The 19,436-nt window shown below is 40.7% G+C and overlaps 1 protein-coding gene across 1 annotated transcript in view; it reads right to left on the reverse strand.

Annotated features, from left to right (window-relative positions):
* MSH3 (mutS homolog 3) overlaps positions 1 to 19,436 on the reverse strand; it is a 267,619-nt gene that overhangs the window by 80,393 nt on the left and 167,790 nt on the right. Inside the window, exons 14-16 of the mRNA XM_075325143.1 lie at positions 12,156 to 12,343; positions 11,903 to 12,071; positions 1,580 to 1,644 (exon numbers count right to left, since the gene is read on the reverse strand). Of these exons, the coding sequence (XP_075181258.1) occupies positions 1,580 to 1,644; positions 11,903 to 12,071; positions 12,156 to 12,343 (422 nt within the window). The remainder of the gene's footprint in view (positions 1 to 1,579; positions 1,645 to 11,902; positions 12,072 to 12,155; positions 12,344 to 19,436) is intronic.

The raw sequence follows: 19,436 nt of genomic DNA on the forward strand, positions 1-19,436 counted from the left end.
GCACATGTGCTGTCTGGACATTGTTATGCCACATAGGCCTGGTAGCCAATCAGCATTTGCTATTAGACTGCTGTCTCTCTGCTTCCTTCGGCAGTCCGAGGTTCATTGCAAAGAAGTGAGAGCGCAGCAGCACCAATACTGACCACTGTGCCATGTGAGCCCTACAGCCTATCAGTGGCCACAATTCGGGCTACTGCTGCAGACTTAAAGGAGTGCAAAGATGGAGAAATCTATGGAACTAAAGACATATTCAATGAGTGACCCAAAGCTTTAGATCCCTATGTAACAAGAAGTTCTACAGCAGCTGAATACTATTCTGCCAACTAAATTAGAAATCTCGTGACCTGTACAACTGCAGATTTTAAATGGGGATATGCAATATTCTAAGAAACTACAGCACAGGATGTACATTATCGCATTAGACATGATCATTACTGAAAATGTGATACACTGTATATTCACTGTGTAATTCAGTCTGAATGTAAGTATGCATCGTCTTCTGATCAATGTCCCATGTGTAGTCTGGCAACAGAGAATTCTATATTTTCCAGCTTTTGATGTTTTGGTTTTATTTATCTATAAGCCAAAAATAAACTAACGATTCTGCTAACCATAAATATCAGAATGAGGGAGCCAGCACAATTTCTAAACTGTACTTATTAATAAATGGAGATTTTTGGCAAAATATTGCAATATTTTGAGCTACCCCGCCACGTCACGGCAAATCTCAAGGGGCAGTCCTACACCAATATTTTATTTCATCTGAAGGGTGCCATGCGGCCTCACACATTTAAAAGCAGAACTATTTAAAACAGCACTTACCTGATGCTTTACATTGCCGTAACTGTGAATAAATCACAGCTGTGGGTGGGACAGGCCCAGGCAAGTGCTGCTTAAATTAAATAGCCTGTGGACTATCACAAAATCAGACAGCTAGAACGACCAAAATAGGGTGCTGACTCCCTCATTCAGATTTTTCTATTGGCAGGTGGTTAGCCTCCACCAAGCCGTGCACCCTATTTTGGTCGTGATCACAGCTGTGACTTAGTCACAGGTACGGGAATGTAAAGCATCAGGTAAGTGCTGTTTTAAATAGTTCTGCTTTTAAATGTGTGAGTAGTTAGTGTAGGACTGCCCCTTGAGATTTGCCGTGACGTGGCGGGGTAGCTCAAAGTATTGCAATGTTTTGCCAAAAGTCTCCATTATTAATAAGTACAGTTCAGAAATTGTGCAGGCTCCCTCATTCTGTTTAAACATAAATATGCAATAAATGAAAATATGAGCGATCGTGTCCTACAGATATTAAGGATATCACCAGCACGCATAACTGTTGGTGTAGTCAATACATCAGATTTATAGGGAACAACAATTGCATGTGTTATTGTTGTGAATGCACAGATGAATTTGTGGACAGATAAAAGCAGCTCCGAGAGATCCACATCTCTAGTCGGAAAAATAAGAAAAGAATAACCTAATAAAAGAATGAAATCTGCAGTTCTGAAACCGTCAACCATGTGAGAATGGAATAGGTAACTTCTCTGGGTACATAGGTTTCATGGTCCTTTAATATGTAACATACCTGCTTATGGAGACCCAGTTGGATGGTACACAGGAAAGCAAAGGATTCTTTACTTCAATTAAAAACTGGGAACAAAACAAAGTGAAGGTTTACAGTACAGAGATCAGGATATGACAACATAATCAGCAAAAAAAAAAAAATATTTAGATCACTGGCCCCCAAAGTGCAGATCAAGAAAAAAATGTGATTGCTGGCAGAGGTGAGCAGATTGCCTTGCACAATCCTAACCCTTGGTGCAGGTCAGTGCTCTCTGGCTGTGGACAGAAACTATGCCAATGTCATGAGCATCCAGCTTTCCAGGAGTGGCATTCGATTTGCCAGCCTGATGCAATATCATGCGGTGCCCAGATGACATCTCGCTAGCCCGGGTAATCATAAGAAAAGCCAGGGTCAGGAAATTTTCGCACCTCCAGTTTACGGCCAAAGACTACGGACCTGGACTGTGGTTGTGTGAATCGATCTTCTGATCTCTAATTGCTAACACTGTCGATAAGCATGTCACAATATGATCACTTATAAGCTTAGGACACTTGACAAGAACATCCATTACCCCTTTTGCGGTTCAGCTGTAGGATACAGTGGAGCAGATCAGTTACTGAGATTTAAAAGAAAGGGAAAGGTCGTGTTAAGATTTGAGATAATTTGAGTTAACTACAGAAATGTGAAGAATGTCTTGAGAGGAAGGTTGGTGTGTGTGTGGTAATGTGCTTTCCAATGTCCATCCTGTGAGGGTGGTGTCTGCTGCTTTAAAGCAAAACATCACTACATAACAGGATGCACAGAGCTGATCATGTGGTACCCAGATAGTACAGCGACGATTGTGTAGCACTCCGATAGGACAGAAACTATAGTGTAGAACCTGGATAGTATAGAGACAATCATACAGTACTCGGATAGTACAGAGACAATCATGCAGTACTCGGATAGTACAGAGCTGATCATGCAGTACTCGGATAGTACAGAGCTGATCATGCAGTACTCGGATAGTACAGAGCTGATCATGCAGTACTCGGATAGTACAGAGCTATTCATGCAGTACTCGGATAGTACAGAGACAATCATGCAGTACTCGGATAGTACAGAGCTATTCATGCAGTACTCGGATAGTACAGAGCTATTCATGCAGTACTCGGATAGTACAGAGCTGATCATGCAGTACTCGGATAGTACAGAGATGATCTTGCAGTGCTCGGATAGTACAGAGCTGATCATGCAGTACTCGGATAGTACAGAGCTATTCATGCAGTACTCGGATAGTACAGAGCTATTCATGCAGTACTCGGATAGTACAGAGCTATTCATGCAGTACTCGGATAGTACAGAGCTGATCATGCAGTACTCGGATAGTACAGAGCTGATCATGCAGTACTCGGATAGTACAGAGCTATTCATGCAGTACTCGGATAGTACAGAGCTATTCATGCAGTACTCAGATAGTACAGAGCTATTCATGCAGTACTCGGATAGTACAGAGCTATTCATGCAGTACTCGGATAGTACAGAGCTGATCATGCAGTACTCGGATAGTACAGAGCTGATCATGCAGTACTCAGATAGTATAGAGCTGATCATGCAGTACTCGGATAGTACAGAGCTATTCATGCAGTACTCGGATAGTACAGAGCTATTCATGCAGTACTCGGATAGTACAGAGCTATTCATGCAGTACTCGGATAGTACAGAGCTATTCATGCAGTACTCAGATAGTACAGAGCTATTCATGCAGTACTCGGATAGTACAGAGCTATTCATGCAGTACTCGGATAGTACAGAGCTGATCATGCAGTACTCGGATAGTACAGAGCTGATCATGCAGTACTCGGATAGTACAGAGCTGATCATGCAGTACTCAGATAGTATAGAGCTGATCATGCAGTACTCGGATAGTACAGAGCTATTCATGCAGTACTCGGATAGTACAGAGCTATTCATGCAGTACTCGGATAGTACAGAGCTATTCATGCAGTACTCGGATAGTACAGAGCTGATCATGCAGTACTCGGATAGTACAGAGCTATTCATGCAGTACTCGGATAGTACAGAGCTGATCATGCAGTACTCGGATAGTACAGAGCTGATCATGCAGTACTCGGATAGTACAGAGCTGATCATGCAGTACTCGGATAGTACAGAGCTGATCATGCAGTACTCGGATAGTACAGAGCTGATCATGCAGTACTCGGATAGTACAGAGCTGATCATGCAGTACTCGGATAGTACAGAGCTATTCATGCAGTACTCGGATAGTACAGAGCTATTCATGCAGTACTCGGATAGTACAGAGCTGATCATGCAGTACTCGGATAGTACAGAGCTGATCATGCAGTACTCGGATAGTACAGAGCTGATCATGCAGTACTCGGATAGTACAGAGATGATCTTGCAGTACTCGGATAGTACAGAGCTATTCATGCAGTACTCGGATAGTACAGAGCTGATCATGCAGTACTCGGATAGTACAGAGCTGATCATGCAGTACTCGGATAGTACAGAGCTGATCATGCAGTACTCGGATAGTACAGAGCTGATCATGCAGTACTCGGATAGTACAGAGCTGATCATGCAGTACTCGGATAGTACAGAGCTGATCATGCAGTACTCGGATAGTACAGAGCTGATCATGCAGTACTCGGATAGTACAGAGCTGATCATGCAGTACTCGGATAGTACAGAGCTGATCATGCAGTACTCGGATAGTACAGAGCTGATCATGCAGTACTCGGATAGTACAGAGCTGATCATGCAGTACTCGGATAGTACAGAGCTGATCTTGCAGTACTCCGATAGTACAGAGACGATTGTGTGGATAATACAGCGGTGGCCATGTAATACTCAGATAGTACAGAGATGATCATGTAATCTTCGGATAGCACAGATATGGTCATGCAGTACTCTAATACAGTAGAATCTGCAGTGAAGGAAACTGTCTGGAGGTTTGTGCTGCTCCATATTGTTATTCTGATGCCCTTGGGGATATAAGTGGCATGTCTAAGGATAGCTCTCCATAATCTAAATTTCAGCATTACATTAAATCACTATTAATTAGCTGATCATTAATCACCTTACCCAGAGGAGATAAAAAAGTGTTTATTCCCAGGTACAGAAAGTGAATTATGACAGTAAACAATTTGTCATAATAAGGGCTGAAAAATTACAGGATTTGTGCGGCAATATAATGAAATCTCTAAATTGTCTTTATGGCATATTTATTTCATGTATCATTTTTCCCCAGTATATTTTTATTGCACATACAGGAGATACTAATGCAAAGTGTTGATCCATGGATGTAGTTCAGTGATATCTATACTGGTGTATGGTTTGTTGCAAAAGAGACCTCTATAGTGTGAAGAGCATCATTACATGACTGACTAAATGCAGAGATCTTGCAAACTGAGGAATTGACAGTGTGAATAAGAAATTTGATAAAATTATTGCACAATGATTAAAAGGGTAATCCCATTGAATATGCCTAAAAAGTCAGATAGGTGTAAATCCCAGAGTAAAGCATGCATTTATTCACAGTAATAAAGTTCACCGTCCCATGGCCTGACGAGTAATGCTGCTACCATAAAATGAGAGAAGATTTTCTGGTCATTTACATCTATGAGAGTTTTGAGAATAAACGAGCACATGTTAGTGTAGTCTTGGCAGGAGCTTTGCTAGCATCAAACATCCAGGTAGCACCAATATGACCCCAACAGTGTTCATTCCCATGGTAGAGCCAAGAACTAGAGAACCCTGCTCAATGTTTGTCAGTCTCGGAAGTCCGCAGACCACTGTAGTCCGGCTGTTCAAGAGATGTTGGCGTACTCACACAGGGGGCGATGACCTCATTGTGTCACACCTCTTTTTCAGGTCCACTGTAGACATCTGGAAAGGAAATACAGGCTACGGTGGATGGGAATCAGGATTACGGGAGTATTATCTTTGTGTTTTACATTAGAAGGTTGTTCGGGCCATCACACTGTACATGGGGACAGCAAACTGTATACAGAAAGGCTGTGGGGCCATCATACTGTATATAGGGAGGCTGCATGGTTATCATATTTTATATAGAGAGGTTGTGGGAACTTACAGTATATAGGGAGGATGTGGGACCATCATACTGTGTATACGGTAAGTGCGGAGACACCATATTATATATAGGGGCTAAGGGTACATCATAGTGTATATAAGGAGGGTATAGGGACATCATACAATATATATAGGGGGCTATGGGAACATCATACTGTGTATATGGACCTGTGAGAACATCATACTTTACATAGGAAGGTTGTAGGGCCATCATATTGCATAAAGTGTGCTGTCGGGACATCATACTATATTTAGGGAAGCAGTGGGGGCATCATACTATATACAGGGAGGCTGTGCTGACATCATACTGTATATAGGGGGGGGGGGGGGGAGAGTGTGACCATCATATTGTAAATAGTTGGCAATGGGGACATCATACCACATATAGGGAGGTTGTGGGGACAATCTACTGTATGTAGGAAGCTGTGTAAGTACTCAAAGAACATTAATTGTTTTATTTATGTGAATTATTTGGTTTAATAGGGCATTGAGGGGGCATAATTCATTTTTTTTGGGAGGCCATTGTTACTTTAAGTGGACACTCATGGGAATTTTCGCCTGAGTAGGGCACTTGGAACATTCAATCCTTTAAAGGGAACATACATATCCTTATTGTTTTCTAGGTTGACCATTAATATTTAATAAGGGACACTATTTCCAGGGAACTATTTAGTGTGTAGCCTTTTTTGGGGAGGAGGTAATCATAGTAATGACACAATTTTTGAAGTATTGAGTTCACTGTCCCATGTTGTAGATGCAGGCAAGATGGGGATTTTTTGTAAATTGGGAATAGATCGGGATGGTGCCAGAAACATGAGAAGTCTATCTTTCTTATAAACTCTACAGATGAATCATGGCTAAGAAGGTCTGGACCAGAAAAAAAAAAAAAAACAATCAGAAAGAACCTCAGCTGTAAGCAGTGGCATAACTTTCGAGTTCGATGGGCTCCGATGCACATGTGGATCTGCCCTGCCTCCATGGTGGTCAGCTGTATGTATATATTTACCGTCCAAAATCCTATAAAGACTTAAAAGTTGCCCCCCCCCCACATTATGCAAGAATGTCTCTCATCCCGTTCAAATGTTCCCATACTGGGCTCCTTCCTGGTAAATATGTCCCCCTTCCTGGTATAAATATCCCCCATTCTGGTAAAAATGTCCCCCATCCTAGGCCCCATCCTGGTATATACGTCCACATCCTAGACCACATCCTGGCATATATGCCCCTATCATGGTAAAAATGTTCCCCATCCTGGAATATATGTTCCCAACCTGGTATATATGTCCTCATCCTGACAAATGTCCCCCATCCTGGTAAACATGTTGCATGTCCTAAGCCCCATCAAGGTACATATACCCCCATCCTGGTATACATACCCCCCATCATGGTAAAAATGTTCCCTATCCTGGAATATATGTTCCCAACCTGGTGTATATGTTCCGAACCTTGTATTTGTGCCCCATCCTGGTATATATGTTCCAGATCTTAAGCCCTATCCTGGTATATATAACCCCATCCTAGTAAAATGGTTCCCATCCTGGTATATAGGTCCTCATCCTGAGCCCCTCATGGTATGTCACCATCATGGTGTACATTTCCCATCCTGGGCCACTCCTGGTATACATGTCCTCCTCCTGGTATACATGTCCGCCTCCTGGTATATAAGTTTCCATCCTGGTATATATGTCCTCATTCTGAGTGCATCCTGGTATATACATTCCCTCCCAGAATACATGTCCCCCTCCTGGGCTCCTCCTAGTATGCATGTCCCGTCCTAGTATACATATCCCCCTCCTGGTTTATTTGTCCTCCTCCTGTGTCCCTCCTCGTATATGTCTCCGTTCTGTTTTTTATTGCAAAATTAAATAAAACCCATTGTACTCACCTTTCCCGACTCCCACATCGTGCAACGTCCTACTATGTAGCGAGCCTGCAGTGGCCAGCAGCTAACATCGGCATGCGTGCTATAGTGATGTATGACGTCACTGACATGTGCCTCCCTCAGTTACGGGGATGCCGATGTCAGCTGCTGCCCACTGTTTGGCTGGCAGATTGTATCGCAGACATTGCAAGGGACCAGACAGGTCTCAGCACCGTGATGCATTTCAGCTTGATGTGCGCCCTAGGACGCAAATCAAACTGGAGCAGGCACTGGTGTCGACAGGCCCCCTTCATCCCCGGGCCCACTCGTGATCGTTCCACCCCTGGCTGTAAGTCATTATATTGTACAGTACTTTTATATTCTGCAGGATTGGTATCTACTATTATATGGTCATTATATTGCGTTAACATCAGTCTTTTTGATACTAAATATAGGGGAAAAAAAGTAACAAAAAAAAGTTAACAATTTAACGTATTACAGTCATTATGCAGTGGAAGGTGTATTGTGATATTATTGGTATTATTTGTCTTTATATACAGTGTATGGTTATATAGAGCTAATGGTCATATTATAAAATTATGTATTCACGATGTTGTGGCAACAATAGTAGACCTTTTGCAGCTGTATTGTTTTGGGGTTGTATAGTAGTAATTTTGGTAATATTGGTCCCATATAGTGTGCTTTAAAGTTAGCAAGGGGCGGGTTAGGGGTCGTATTGGGATAAATGTTCTTTGGGGCTTGGGTCCCTGATCCTTTAAAAACCTAGTAACACCCCTGGGCCTCTATAAAGATCAAGTTCCTAAAACACGTTTAATCTGACAAGGATATTTCCCCATCTACAAGCCTGCTTGGTATGTTCAGCACTTTGCAGCTGGACAGCTCCCGAGTCTGGAGGTCTTCATTAGCTCACAGTGCATCACCATCCAATGCTGTGCGCGTTCCTAAGGACTATAGAGAACAGGCCTGTCCAGTTGCATTTTTTGCTGAAATCAATCCATAATTCTGTAAGTTCCCCTAGTTATCTGGCATCCCAAGTTCATACGCAAGTCCACATTACAGTAGAGCATGGAAAGATCAGTCACAACCTATCTGATTGATTTGCTCTGAAGAAGACTTAAGTGTCTTTTAGTTACAGCCTAAGTAAAAACATAGACCACCACAGGATCTAAAGGCATGACACAGTATAAATTTATTTTAATCAAAGCTTTTTTTTTTTAATTTTATTTCAGACTCCAGAATTATGGCTTGTCTTCTCCTTGGAAAAAAAATGCAAGTATTGGAAAACTACATGCGAGTGACACGATCTTCCAATGCCTGACCCCAACATCTAGTTTATTTTATCATATCCCGTCTTTGTACTTCATGCACCAAAATTTAAAAATGCATACTTGTGGTTAACAAAAAAATTTGGAATGATTAAAATGAAGTAATGATATCTGCATAAAATAATCATAGGTAATAGAGAGGGAAGGATTTAGGTAAATCTGCAAATAAAAGCAAAGGGAAAAGGTCAGTAAAATCAATTCCCCCAAAAAGCAAAAAAGCATACATGGGCATTCAGGTCTCCGAAATATAAATCCATTGCCACCTCTACATCTATCTGTTGCTGCACTCCTGAGTAATTAGAATCTTCATCTTTTATGTAAAAGAGGTGTTAAAGGGAAACAGTCAGCAGGTTTTTGCTGCCCCATCTGAGAGCAGCATGATGTAGGCAGAGAATAGCTAGGGAGTAAAAAAAAAAAAAAAAATGCGTAATAGGGTTTTAGCTGGTATAAATGAGTAGATTAGCAGGAGTGCATGCTCACCTGGTAAGGTTGTGTGATACACAAAGTTTCAAGGGCTGGAATGATCCAGCTGCTGCAGGCCCCGGGGAAGAACAAGAGTAATGTAAGGGAATGGAAGTGTCGTGGTTTTCCGTGCTGCTGATAGATTCAACCGTGAAGAATCCAGGACAGACATTTTATTCATCTAGAAGTCATATGACTTAGAAATGTGTAGATTAATAAAACACTTTGTTCTGAAAACTTATCTGTCCTGGATTCTTCATGGTGAATCTATCAGCACAGAAAACCACAACACTTCTATTTCCTACAGGATGATGTAGGGGCAGAGACCCAGATTCCAGGCATGTATCACTTGCTTGGTGTCTTGTCGATTTGATAAAATCATGGTTTTACTTGCTACAGATCAATCAGCTCTCTGAATGCTGAGCTCTGTATAACCCTGCCCACAACAATGATTGTTAGCTTTCTGTGTACACTGTGCATAGGCAAAAAGCTGCCAATCAGTTGTGGGGACAGGGTTATATAGAATACATAAATAAGGAGGACCACATGGTAGCAGGTTGGTCAGTCCTTTACTGAGAAAAAAAAAATCACTATCAGCAGGAGATTATCAAAGCTACAGCAAACTGTCCAGAAAGTAACATCACTGGAATAAATGTCTGTCCCTACATTATACTGCTCTCAGGTTAGTAGGCAAATTCCTGTTAAGTGCTCTTTACCTGTCAGCTAGATATTTCATCTACAGTATATAGCTTCCCATGGACAGATGGCTGCAGTTGGGCCCTTGTCCTTCTCTGCCCTTATTTACACTGATGTCACTGACACAAAGTAATGGTTTAATACTAGAGTACAGTCCTGATCAGGTACACCTTGTCGCGGTATGACGGCTTTTACATTTTTTGATCAGTGTTAACCAAGTGCCCTATGTTATTTACATATACTACTACTATTTACTCTATTATGGGGTGTATGCTCATGTTGTGTTTTTCTGTTGAGTTTTGTCATTTAACAAGTCTCTGCTCCCCCCCCCCCAGGTTGATTCACCACCCAGCACCTGTCTCTTTAGCGTGATTGCTAACCCACTGTCTGTGAGACATCAGGCACCGAGCAAGGAGATCAGACGGTGAGCTATCAGTCAAGCTGTAGAGACTGATGCTGGTTGAGGAGACAATCTCGAGAAGCAGTGGATCTTTAATGGGGCATTCCCATGCCAATATGTAGTTGGTGTAATAATAATAATAATAATAATAATAATAATAATAATAATAATAATAATAAAATAATATTAGCAAATATCTCCAATTAGAAATTTAATACAGCTCTCCTGATCCACTGTCACTTACTGTACCTCATGTGCAGGGTATTGCAGGACCTAAGGTATCCATGGTTACAACAAGTAGGGCCTAACAATCTGTCACTATATGCGTGGTCGCAACCATAGATGCAATGCCCAGAACATGAGGTAAGCGACATAGTGAATCAGAAGAACTATACTACATTTCTAATTGGAGGTGTTTGCTAATATTATTAGTATTACACTTACTACATATTGGGATAGGGTCTTGGAGATGGGAATAACTCTTTAAGTGCTCTTCCACACACAAAGCACTTAATGCGTCCATTGCATAAAAATGAAAAAGCTAATTACTCAGTAATGCAGCAACAGAACATATAAAGGAGTCAATGGATTTTCATTTCAAACACCTGCGTGCCCATATACAAGGTTTGGGGAGGAGGAGAGGTGTTGATTTGACTCTTGAATTCCCTTTGAAACCCCACTTCAAAAATCCCATTAGGATCCAAAAGACAGGAATTCGGCACCTCTAGAGCATGACAGGTCAATCACATGCTATACAGAAATATTTGAGGAAACAGAATGATACAGTATATAAAATGTGAATTAGATAATAGCCAAAATTATGGTTAATTATGCGTCTGAAAGTAATATACAGTGTTATTTATGGTACATTAGCTATGGGCAATCTGTCAGTTTGCTTATAGAGGTGGTTCACCCCTTTTCATTACTGGCCACATCGATATAAATGTTGAAAAAAGTTTCTCTCAAATACCTTGTGTTGCCAATAATGCCTATGATCGGTGCTATTGTGGTTCTCTCATCACCATCATGTGACCCCCGGGCTCCATGACCTCTGATGTCCGGTGATGTCACGTCAATTGAGGCGGGCTGCAGTCTGAGTGACTGGGACGTGGGTGGAGTTTCACCGCACATCACAGCGCAGAATCTCACATGCTCTCTCCTCCCCTGCAGAGCACTGCAAGCACGAGCGATGCTGCAGTGAGCGGTGAAACGCCACCCACAGACCAGTCCCTCAGGAAGACTGTGGCCCATCTCAGTTCACGTGTCATCACCGGACATCAAAGGTCACAGAGCCCAGGGGTCACGCGAAGAGGTTGAGCGGTCGCAGTAGCGCCGATCACAGGCACTATTGGCAATACAAGGTATTTGAGCGAAACCTTCTCAACATAATAGCGATGTGGCCAGTAATGAAAACGGGTAAACCACCTCTTTAATGATGGTTCATTACTAGAGTGGATGCCTTGGGAATATGATAGTTTTATTACCTCTTGTCCAGACACTGTGGTATAAGATAAGGAAGGACTTCTCAATGTCTGACGGATTTCTTTAAGATGTCCTTGAATTTGTGAAATCACCTCTTGGATCTCGGTTTTCCGATCTTTTATTTTTGGAAAGTCTGTGAGGTCCCTGAACAAGTTAGTCTTATTTCCAGCCCTAGGAACAAAGATAGTTTATTACCAAAATCTATATGTGGCCGAGAGATTCCTGCTCATTAACAAGGCAATGATTGGCACTTACTTAGCAGCTTCTTCATTTAACACCTGGACAAACTTCTGCATCGGACTGAGGATTTGTGGGACTTCAGTAAAGATGTTTTTCAGTAAAGCTGACTTGACTTGAGAGGTGACGGCGGGGATCAATGCTTTAAGCCGACCTTCTAAATTGAACAATGTGCTGACGATTAAGAAGAACTCCTGAGGGGAACACTACACAGAAAACGACATCGTAAAATATGTAGTTAAAAAGACCAGGCGCCGTCGAAACTTGATCTAATCCAAACATTTGTCAAATTTAGTCACCTTTAAAGGCAATTAAAAGTATCGATCACAGAAAAGCCTCAACTAACAGGGAGACTTGTCACGTCTTACAGCAGCAACAACTGCAGAGTGAGCGCCATCAATACCGAGATCTGCCGACAACTGGGAATTACACAAATGTTGGGAGTTATTACGACAGCAACAATTGGACTTTTTTTTCCTGAGAAGTGGATCTTGATGAGAGACTCGCTGTCCAGTATGCTAAGGCTTTTAGCAAGGTTATGGTTGAGCACTAATTAGCTGGCCGAATAAAGACCAATTAGGTCACAATGTGGACAGACGAAGCAGCAGAGAGGTCACCAGAAACAATACCGTAGAAACAGTGGAATTAAGCTGAATCTAAATGTTCTGATGCTTTAATTTTATTAAAAAAAATGACATTTTCTTATTTTAGCAGTTATTTGGTGAGAAAAGAGGGATTTTCCCAACAACTTTGACACTGAAAGCAGAGCGTGTAATTTAATAACTATCAATGGCAAATTTTGAAGATTTGTGATCAATGCGAACTGGAACACATCAATCCTTAAAAACATTACAGCTTAAAGAAGTACTCAAATTAACCCCCCCCCCCAACCTGTGTAAATGTTAGTGCTGTGTCAGCGAGTTAATATACTCAATCACTGTTCTGCTCCTTTATGAGTGCACAAGATGGCAATTGAAACTCTCCGGGTCACACTGCGCTCTGTGCATCAGCCGGAAGTCTTTTTAACAATGCAAGTCTATGATGCCTCTGATACCAAATAGACTTACACTGAAAAAGCCACTTATGGGTCAGGCGGCGCACAGTGTGACCCAAAGAGTCGGAATTATCATTTATTTACTTCACTCACTTACAGTTGAAACCAGAAGTTTACATACAGTATCTAAAATGACACATATGCATGTATTTATCTGACATGAAATCAGAATAAATCTCTCTCAGTTTAGGTCAATTAGGAAAGAAAATTATTTATATTTGCCAAATGCCAGAATAATGAGAGAATGCTTTAAGGCATTTTCTTACTTGCTGCAAAGTTAAAAGTTTACATAGACTAAGAGTACTATGCCTTTAAACAATATGGGACAGCCCATATGATGATATCATGTCTTTGGAAGCTTCTGATAGGTTAAATGGCAACATCTGAGTTAGAGACACACCTGTGGATGTATTTTAATGCAGACGTGAAACACACTGCTTCTTAGCATCATGGAAAAGTCAAAAGAAATCTGCCAAGATCTCAGGAATAGAATTGTGGAATTGCACAATTGTGGTTCATCCTTGGGTGCAATTTCCAGATATCTGAAGGTGCCTTATTCATCTGTACAAACAATTTTACGCAAGTACAAACAAGATGGGAATGTCCAACCATCATACCTCTCAAAATGGAGACCGGTTCTGTGTACCAGATGAATTTGTTTTGGTCAGACGTGTGCATATCAACCCAAGAACAAAAACAAAAGACCTTGTGAAGATGCTGGCAGAGGCTGGTAGGTTTGTCATTATCCACAGTTAAATGAGTACTGTATCAATATGGGCTGAAAGGCCACTCTGCCAGGAAGAAGCAATCACTCCAAAAGAAACCTAAAAAAGCTAGATTAATGTTTGCAAATGCACACAGGAACAAAGACCATAATTTTTGGAGACATGTCCTGAGGTCTGACAAAACTAAAGTTGAACTATTTGGCCATAATGACCATCGTTACGTTAGGAGGAAAAAGGGAGAAACTTTGAAGCCAGAGAACACCATCCCAACTGTGAAACACAGGGGTGGCAGCATCATGTTGAGGGATTGTTTTGCTGCAGTAGGGTCTGGTACACTTCAGAAAATAGATGGCATCATGAGGAAAGAAGATTGTGGCAATACTGAAGCAACATTTCAAGAGATCAGCCAGGAACTTAAAGCTTGTGTGGAAATGGGTCTTCCAAATGGACAATGACCCAAAGCATACTACCAAACTGGTTACAAAGTGGCTTAATCATAACAAAATCAATGTTTTGAAGTGGCCATCAAAAAACCCTGATCTCAATACTATTGAAAACTTACGGGCAAAGCTGAAAAGGCCGGTGCAAGCAAGGTGACCTACAAACATGGCTCAGCTATACCAGTTCTCTCACGAGGAATGGGCCCAAATTCCGACCAACTATTGTGAGAAGCTTGTGGAAGGATATCCAAAACATTTGACTCAAGTCATACAGTTTAAGGGCAATGGTATCAAATACCAATGAAATGACTGGAAACTTTTGACTTTGCATAAAGTAATAAAAATGCCTTAAAACATTCTCTCTCTCATTATTCTGTCATTCTACAAATACAAATAATTTTGGTTCCTAATGGACCTAAAATGGGAAAGGTTTATTCTGATTTCATGTTAGATAGAGAGAAAAACATGCAGATGTGTCTTTATAGAGAGCGTATGGAAACTTCTGGTTTCAACTGTATATAGCGCTATTAACTCCACAGCATTTTACAGACATGATCATCACTCTACCATTGGCACTCACAATCTAAATTCCCTATCAGTATGTATTTGAAGTGTGTGAGGAAACCCACACAAACACGGGAAGAACAATACAGACTCCTTCCAGATATTGTCCTTGCTGGGTTTTTAACCCAGGACCCCAGCTCTACAAGACTGCAGTGCTAACCACTGAGCCACTGGAATACAGCAGAAAATTACTTGCATTTTCCAATCAGTGGAAAATTACTTGCATATCCTATTGACTTGCATTGTGCTCGCTATTCGGAACGAATACGCGAGTATTACACAGTACTAATTACAAGTATCGCGAACATGAATATTTTGATACTCGCTGAACTCTAATATTTAGATCACAAAAATAATTAATAAATAACATTTTTCCCACATGTCTGCTTTACATTAGCGGCATTTTTGAACCATTTTTCTTTTTGTTAAGAAGATGAAAGGGTTAAAAGTTAAATCGGCAATTTCTCATATTCCCAATAAAATTGTTTTCAAAACCAAATTTTATTTATTTTTTTTTTTTTTTTTTTTTTTTTAGAGACCACATCACATTTTAAGTGACTGAGTGGCCTAGGTGACAGAAAAGACCCAAAATGACACCATTCTATAAACTTTGCCTCTCAAAATGATTAAAAAAAACCCACTGAAGTAGTTTATTAACCCTTTAGGTGCTTCACAGGTATTAAAGCAATGTGGAAGGAAAAAATGAAAATTCCTTGGAAGGAGAAGAACGCCATTAGAGACTTTTGGAGTGCAAAAATGTTTGAAGTAGATAGCTGATGCCATGTTATGTTTGCAGAGCCCCTGATGTGCCTTAACAGTGGAAACCCCCCACAAGTGACCGTAATGTGAAAACTACATTCCCTGTGTGATTTATATTAGGCTATGTGTGCACTGAGCGTTTTTCGGGTGCGTTTCTGGGCTCAAAACTGCATGACTTTGCTTCCCCAGCAAAGTCTATAACTTTTCATTTTTGCTGTCCGCACACAACTTTTTTTGTTAGCTGCATTTTTGATCTAAAAAAAAAATGGACGTGAATTCTTTCCTGTGCTTTACTGCGTTTTTCCACTATGCAGTGCATTGTAAAAACGCAGCAAAACGCAGCCAAAAACCGCACCAAAATGCTGTAAAAACGCATACTTTTTTTACTGATGCATTTTTGTCACGGGTGCGTTTTTTTGCGTTTGTGTGTTTTTTGATGCCAAAAACGCACAAAAACGCAGTATCAAAAAAACGCTGTGTGCGCTCATAGCCTAATGGTGTGGTAATCACCTTGAACCTCCAGGTGCTTCATAGTATTTTATAACATTGAGCCAAGAAACTCAGATATCACATTTCTCCCTCAAAAATGTTACTTTAGCTCCATATTTTCCATTGTAAACAAAAGTACCAGGAGAAAATGGACTGTAGAATTTATTGTGCAATTTCTCCTGAGTACACCGATACCTCGTATGTGGTGGAAAACTACTTTTGAGACACGGTGCAAGGCTAGGAAGAGAAGGAGTACCATATTTGTGTACAGATTTTTCTGGAATAGTTTATGGTGCCATGTCCGTTTGGAAAAGCCCCTAAGGTGCTACTAAAGCAGAATTCCCCCATAAGTGACCTCACTTTAGAAAGTACACGTCTCAATAAATTAATCTAGCGACTAGAGATGACCGAACTAAACATTAATATTTGGTATTCATACCGAATAAAGACTTTACAAAAAAAAAAAAAAACAAAATGTGCTTTTTGTATATGAACCATTAGAGCGCACATCACCGTGCTCAGGTACGCTCAGTATTCAGCGAGACACTTGCAGTGTTTGAATGGCTCACACTGGGGGTAAAGTTGGCGTTACTGGATGTAATCTGTACAAAAAACTAAAATGAAAAAACCCTGTCCTCCCTTCCTAGGAAGTGATCTTTTTATGGCTGGCTGTATGTGGGCGGAGAGCTTAACTGCCTAATCAGTGCCTTCCAATATGGTTTCGGACAGAACAGAACTATCTAAAGCCGGCAGACGTTCCACAGGTCAGCTCATCTATGCTAGGAAGTGCAGGAATTGTATTGAGACCACAGCTGTGTCACAGAACTATATACCACTGGGCAGTAAAGAAAAAATATAATTACAATTTTACTACAAAAATTTTATTTTAGCCTCCAATTTTACATATTCCCATGGGATAATGGGTATAAATTACACCAAAATTTGTCACAATTTCTGCTAAAAATAGTAATACTGCACATATGGTTGTACTGTACTGCTTAGGCATAGGGAAGGAGCACGATGTAATACTCGGAGAACATATTTTCCTAGAATAATTTTCAGACTCCATATACTGAACCCCTAAGTGCCAGAAGAGCAGAATCTTCCCTAACTGACAGCCCTCTGGGAGTTAATCTACAGGTGAGTTTTCCAGAAACAATCAGCAATGGATGTTGATCAGTGAAAATTGTAAATCTGCCATTGCTGTGTCCAAAACATTGTAGTGCCCATACATTGTGCCTAGCTCATGCTTCTGGAGACATACACCATGTAAATTAAACGGGCTCTCCTCACTACACGAATACACAAATAACAAACGTAAATGCTAAATGAGGATTAGGCACACTGTGAGGTTCAGAAAGAGGGGGGCATTTCAGAGGCAGTTTTCATGGGTTTCTTTTGGGGGTGAGCCACAAGGCTTTTTCAGAGCCTTTGTGTAGCAAGCAACATAAAAACTCTCTATTTTAGCATTGACAGATGATGATCTTGAGTAGGGACTGAGTGGGGTTTTTTATGGACTGAGTTGAAGCTTTTATTGGGAGCATTCACTTTAACTTTGGTATCAAATTTATCCTGTGCTCTACGCTGGGTACTTACATCAGGGTTTACATGTAAGGCTGAGCTCAGACGGTTGTAGATTCTATCGTGCGAGAGAATCGGGACGAATATGTTAATATCATTCGGATCATACTCTGCCAGAGTTTGATCTAATATAATACAGTAGAAAGGGAAATCAGGTGTGTACCACGCTAATACTCCAAAGCGATGTTAATATAATATTCCTTTATTGTTATACAGGTTGACGTCTTCGAGTTTGAGTTGATAAGATACTGTTCCTTTCATGTGCTGATGAAGGAGACGGATGTCTCTGAAATGAGTCGACCTGTACAACAATAAAGGAATATTATATTAACATCGCTTTGGAGTATTAGTGTGGTATACACCCGATTTCCCCTTCTATTGTATTATATGGTGTACACCTCGGGGCTGTAGCGGATACCACTAATACATGTGCTTCATAGGGGTTGTGACTCTCACAACCTGAAAAGGTGAGTGTATCTTAACCCTTGCAGGATTTGATTTCTCTACCGGGTAAGACCCTATTGCGCTTACTTGTTTCCACAGTATTTTGATTTAGAGATTGATCCAAGTGTCACCTTAGCGTGATCAGATTCTATGGCATGAAAATTGGAGCACAGGTGCAGAGAATACAGAACTTAATTTCTCCATCTTCTCCACTGTCTCAATTACTCAGATGACAGCTAAGTGTAATCCGATGTTACACACCACTCAGACTTCTATAGGTTGTGTGATCCAAATATCAGAACTACTCGCAGCATGCTGGGATTTTTGCCTCATGCTGAATCGACGTGAAAAAAATTGCAACTCTGCACTGCCCCACTGATTACACTGATCCAAGTGGTATCTCATAAAACATCGGACAGCATTTGATCGTGTTATACAACTATGTGAACGAGCCCAAAATCTCCAAATTACATGATTCAGATGACAAACCCAAGGGCTCCATTAACTATAATGAGGCAGCAGAGTTACTCTGTACTTTATTTGATCTCGGTCTATTTAGAGGTGCACAAAACTGTGGTCAACTGTGGTTGTATGTACTGCTGAAAAGACAGACACAGATCATAGGACAGATTGAGTCCAATGTGACTCCCTCTGCTTCATTATTCTGAATATTTGAGCATTGTACGAATCACATATTTCAGAGATTTACATGGAAGCCCTAAATTAAGTGCTCAGTGTAGAGCGCAGAATAAATGTGAGATGAGCCTTTCTGGGATCTTTGGGAGGAAGAATGAACAAATCAATATCAGGTCAAGAATGTTTTATTTTTTTATGCCATTCACTGTGCGGTATAGGCGCTTACACTGCTTTATTCTTGGGGTTTGTGTAATTATGGCAATACCAGATTTATATTGCTTTACATATGGCTAATATCACACACTAAAAACGCTTTCAGTACAAAAAAAAAAAAAGTTTTTGCATCACCATATTTTGAAAGCTATAATTTTATTATATTTCTACCAACAGTCATGTGAAAGCTTGTATACTGTGGGATAAGTTGAAGTTTCTTATTTATTTATTTTTTTGTACATGTGACTTTTTGATAGTGTTTTATTTCACTTTTTTCAGCGGTACGATGAAAAAGCATTGTGTTTTGCCACATTTTGATTTCTTTTTTCAAGGTGTTCCCTTAAAGGGATAAATAGTGTAACTGTTTTATAGATTGGGCCATTCTGGATGTGGC

This window comes from Anomaloglossus baeobatrachus, chromosome 1 (assembly GCF_048569485.1).
Source record: "Anomaloglossus baeobatrachus isolate aAnoBae1 chromosome 1, aAnoBae1.hap1, whole genome shotgun sequence".
Lineage (NCBI taxonomy): Eukaryota > Metazoa > Chordata > Amphibia > Anura > Aromobatidae > Anomaloglossus > Anomaloglossus baeobatrachus.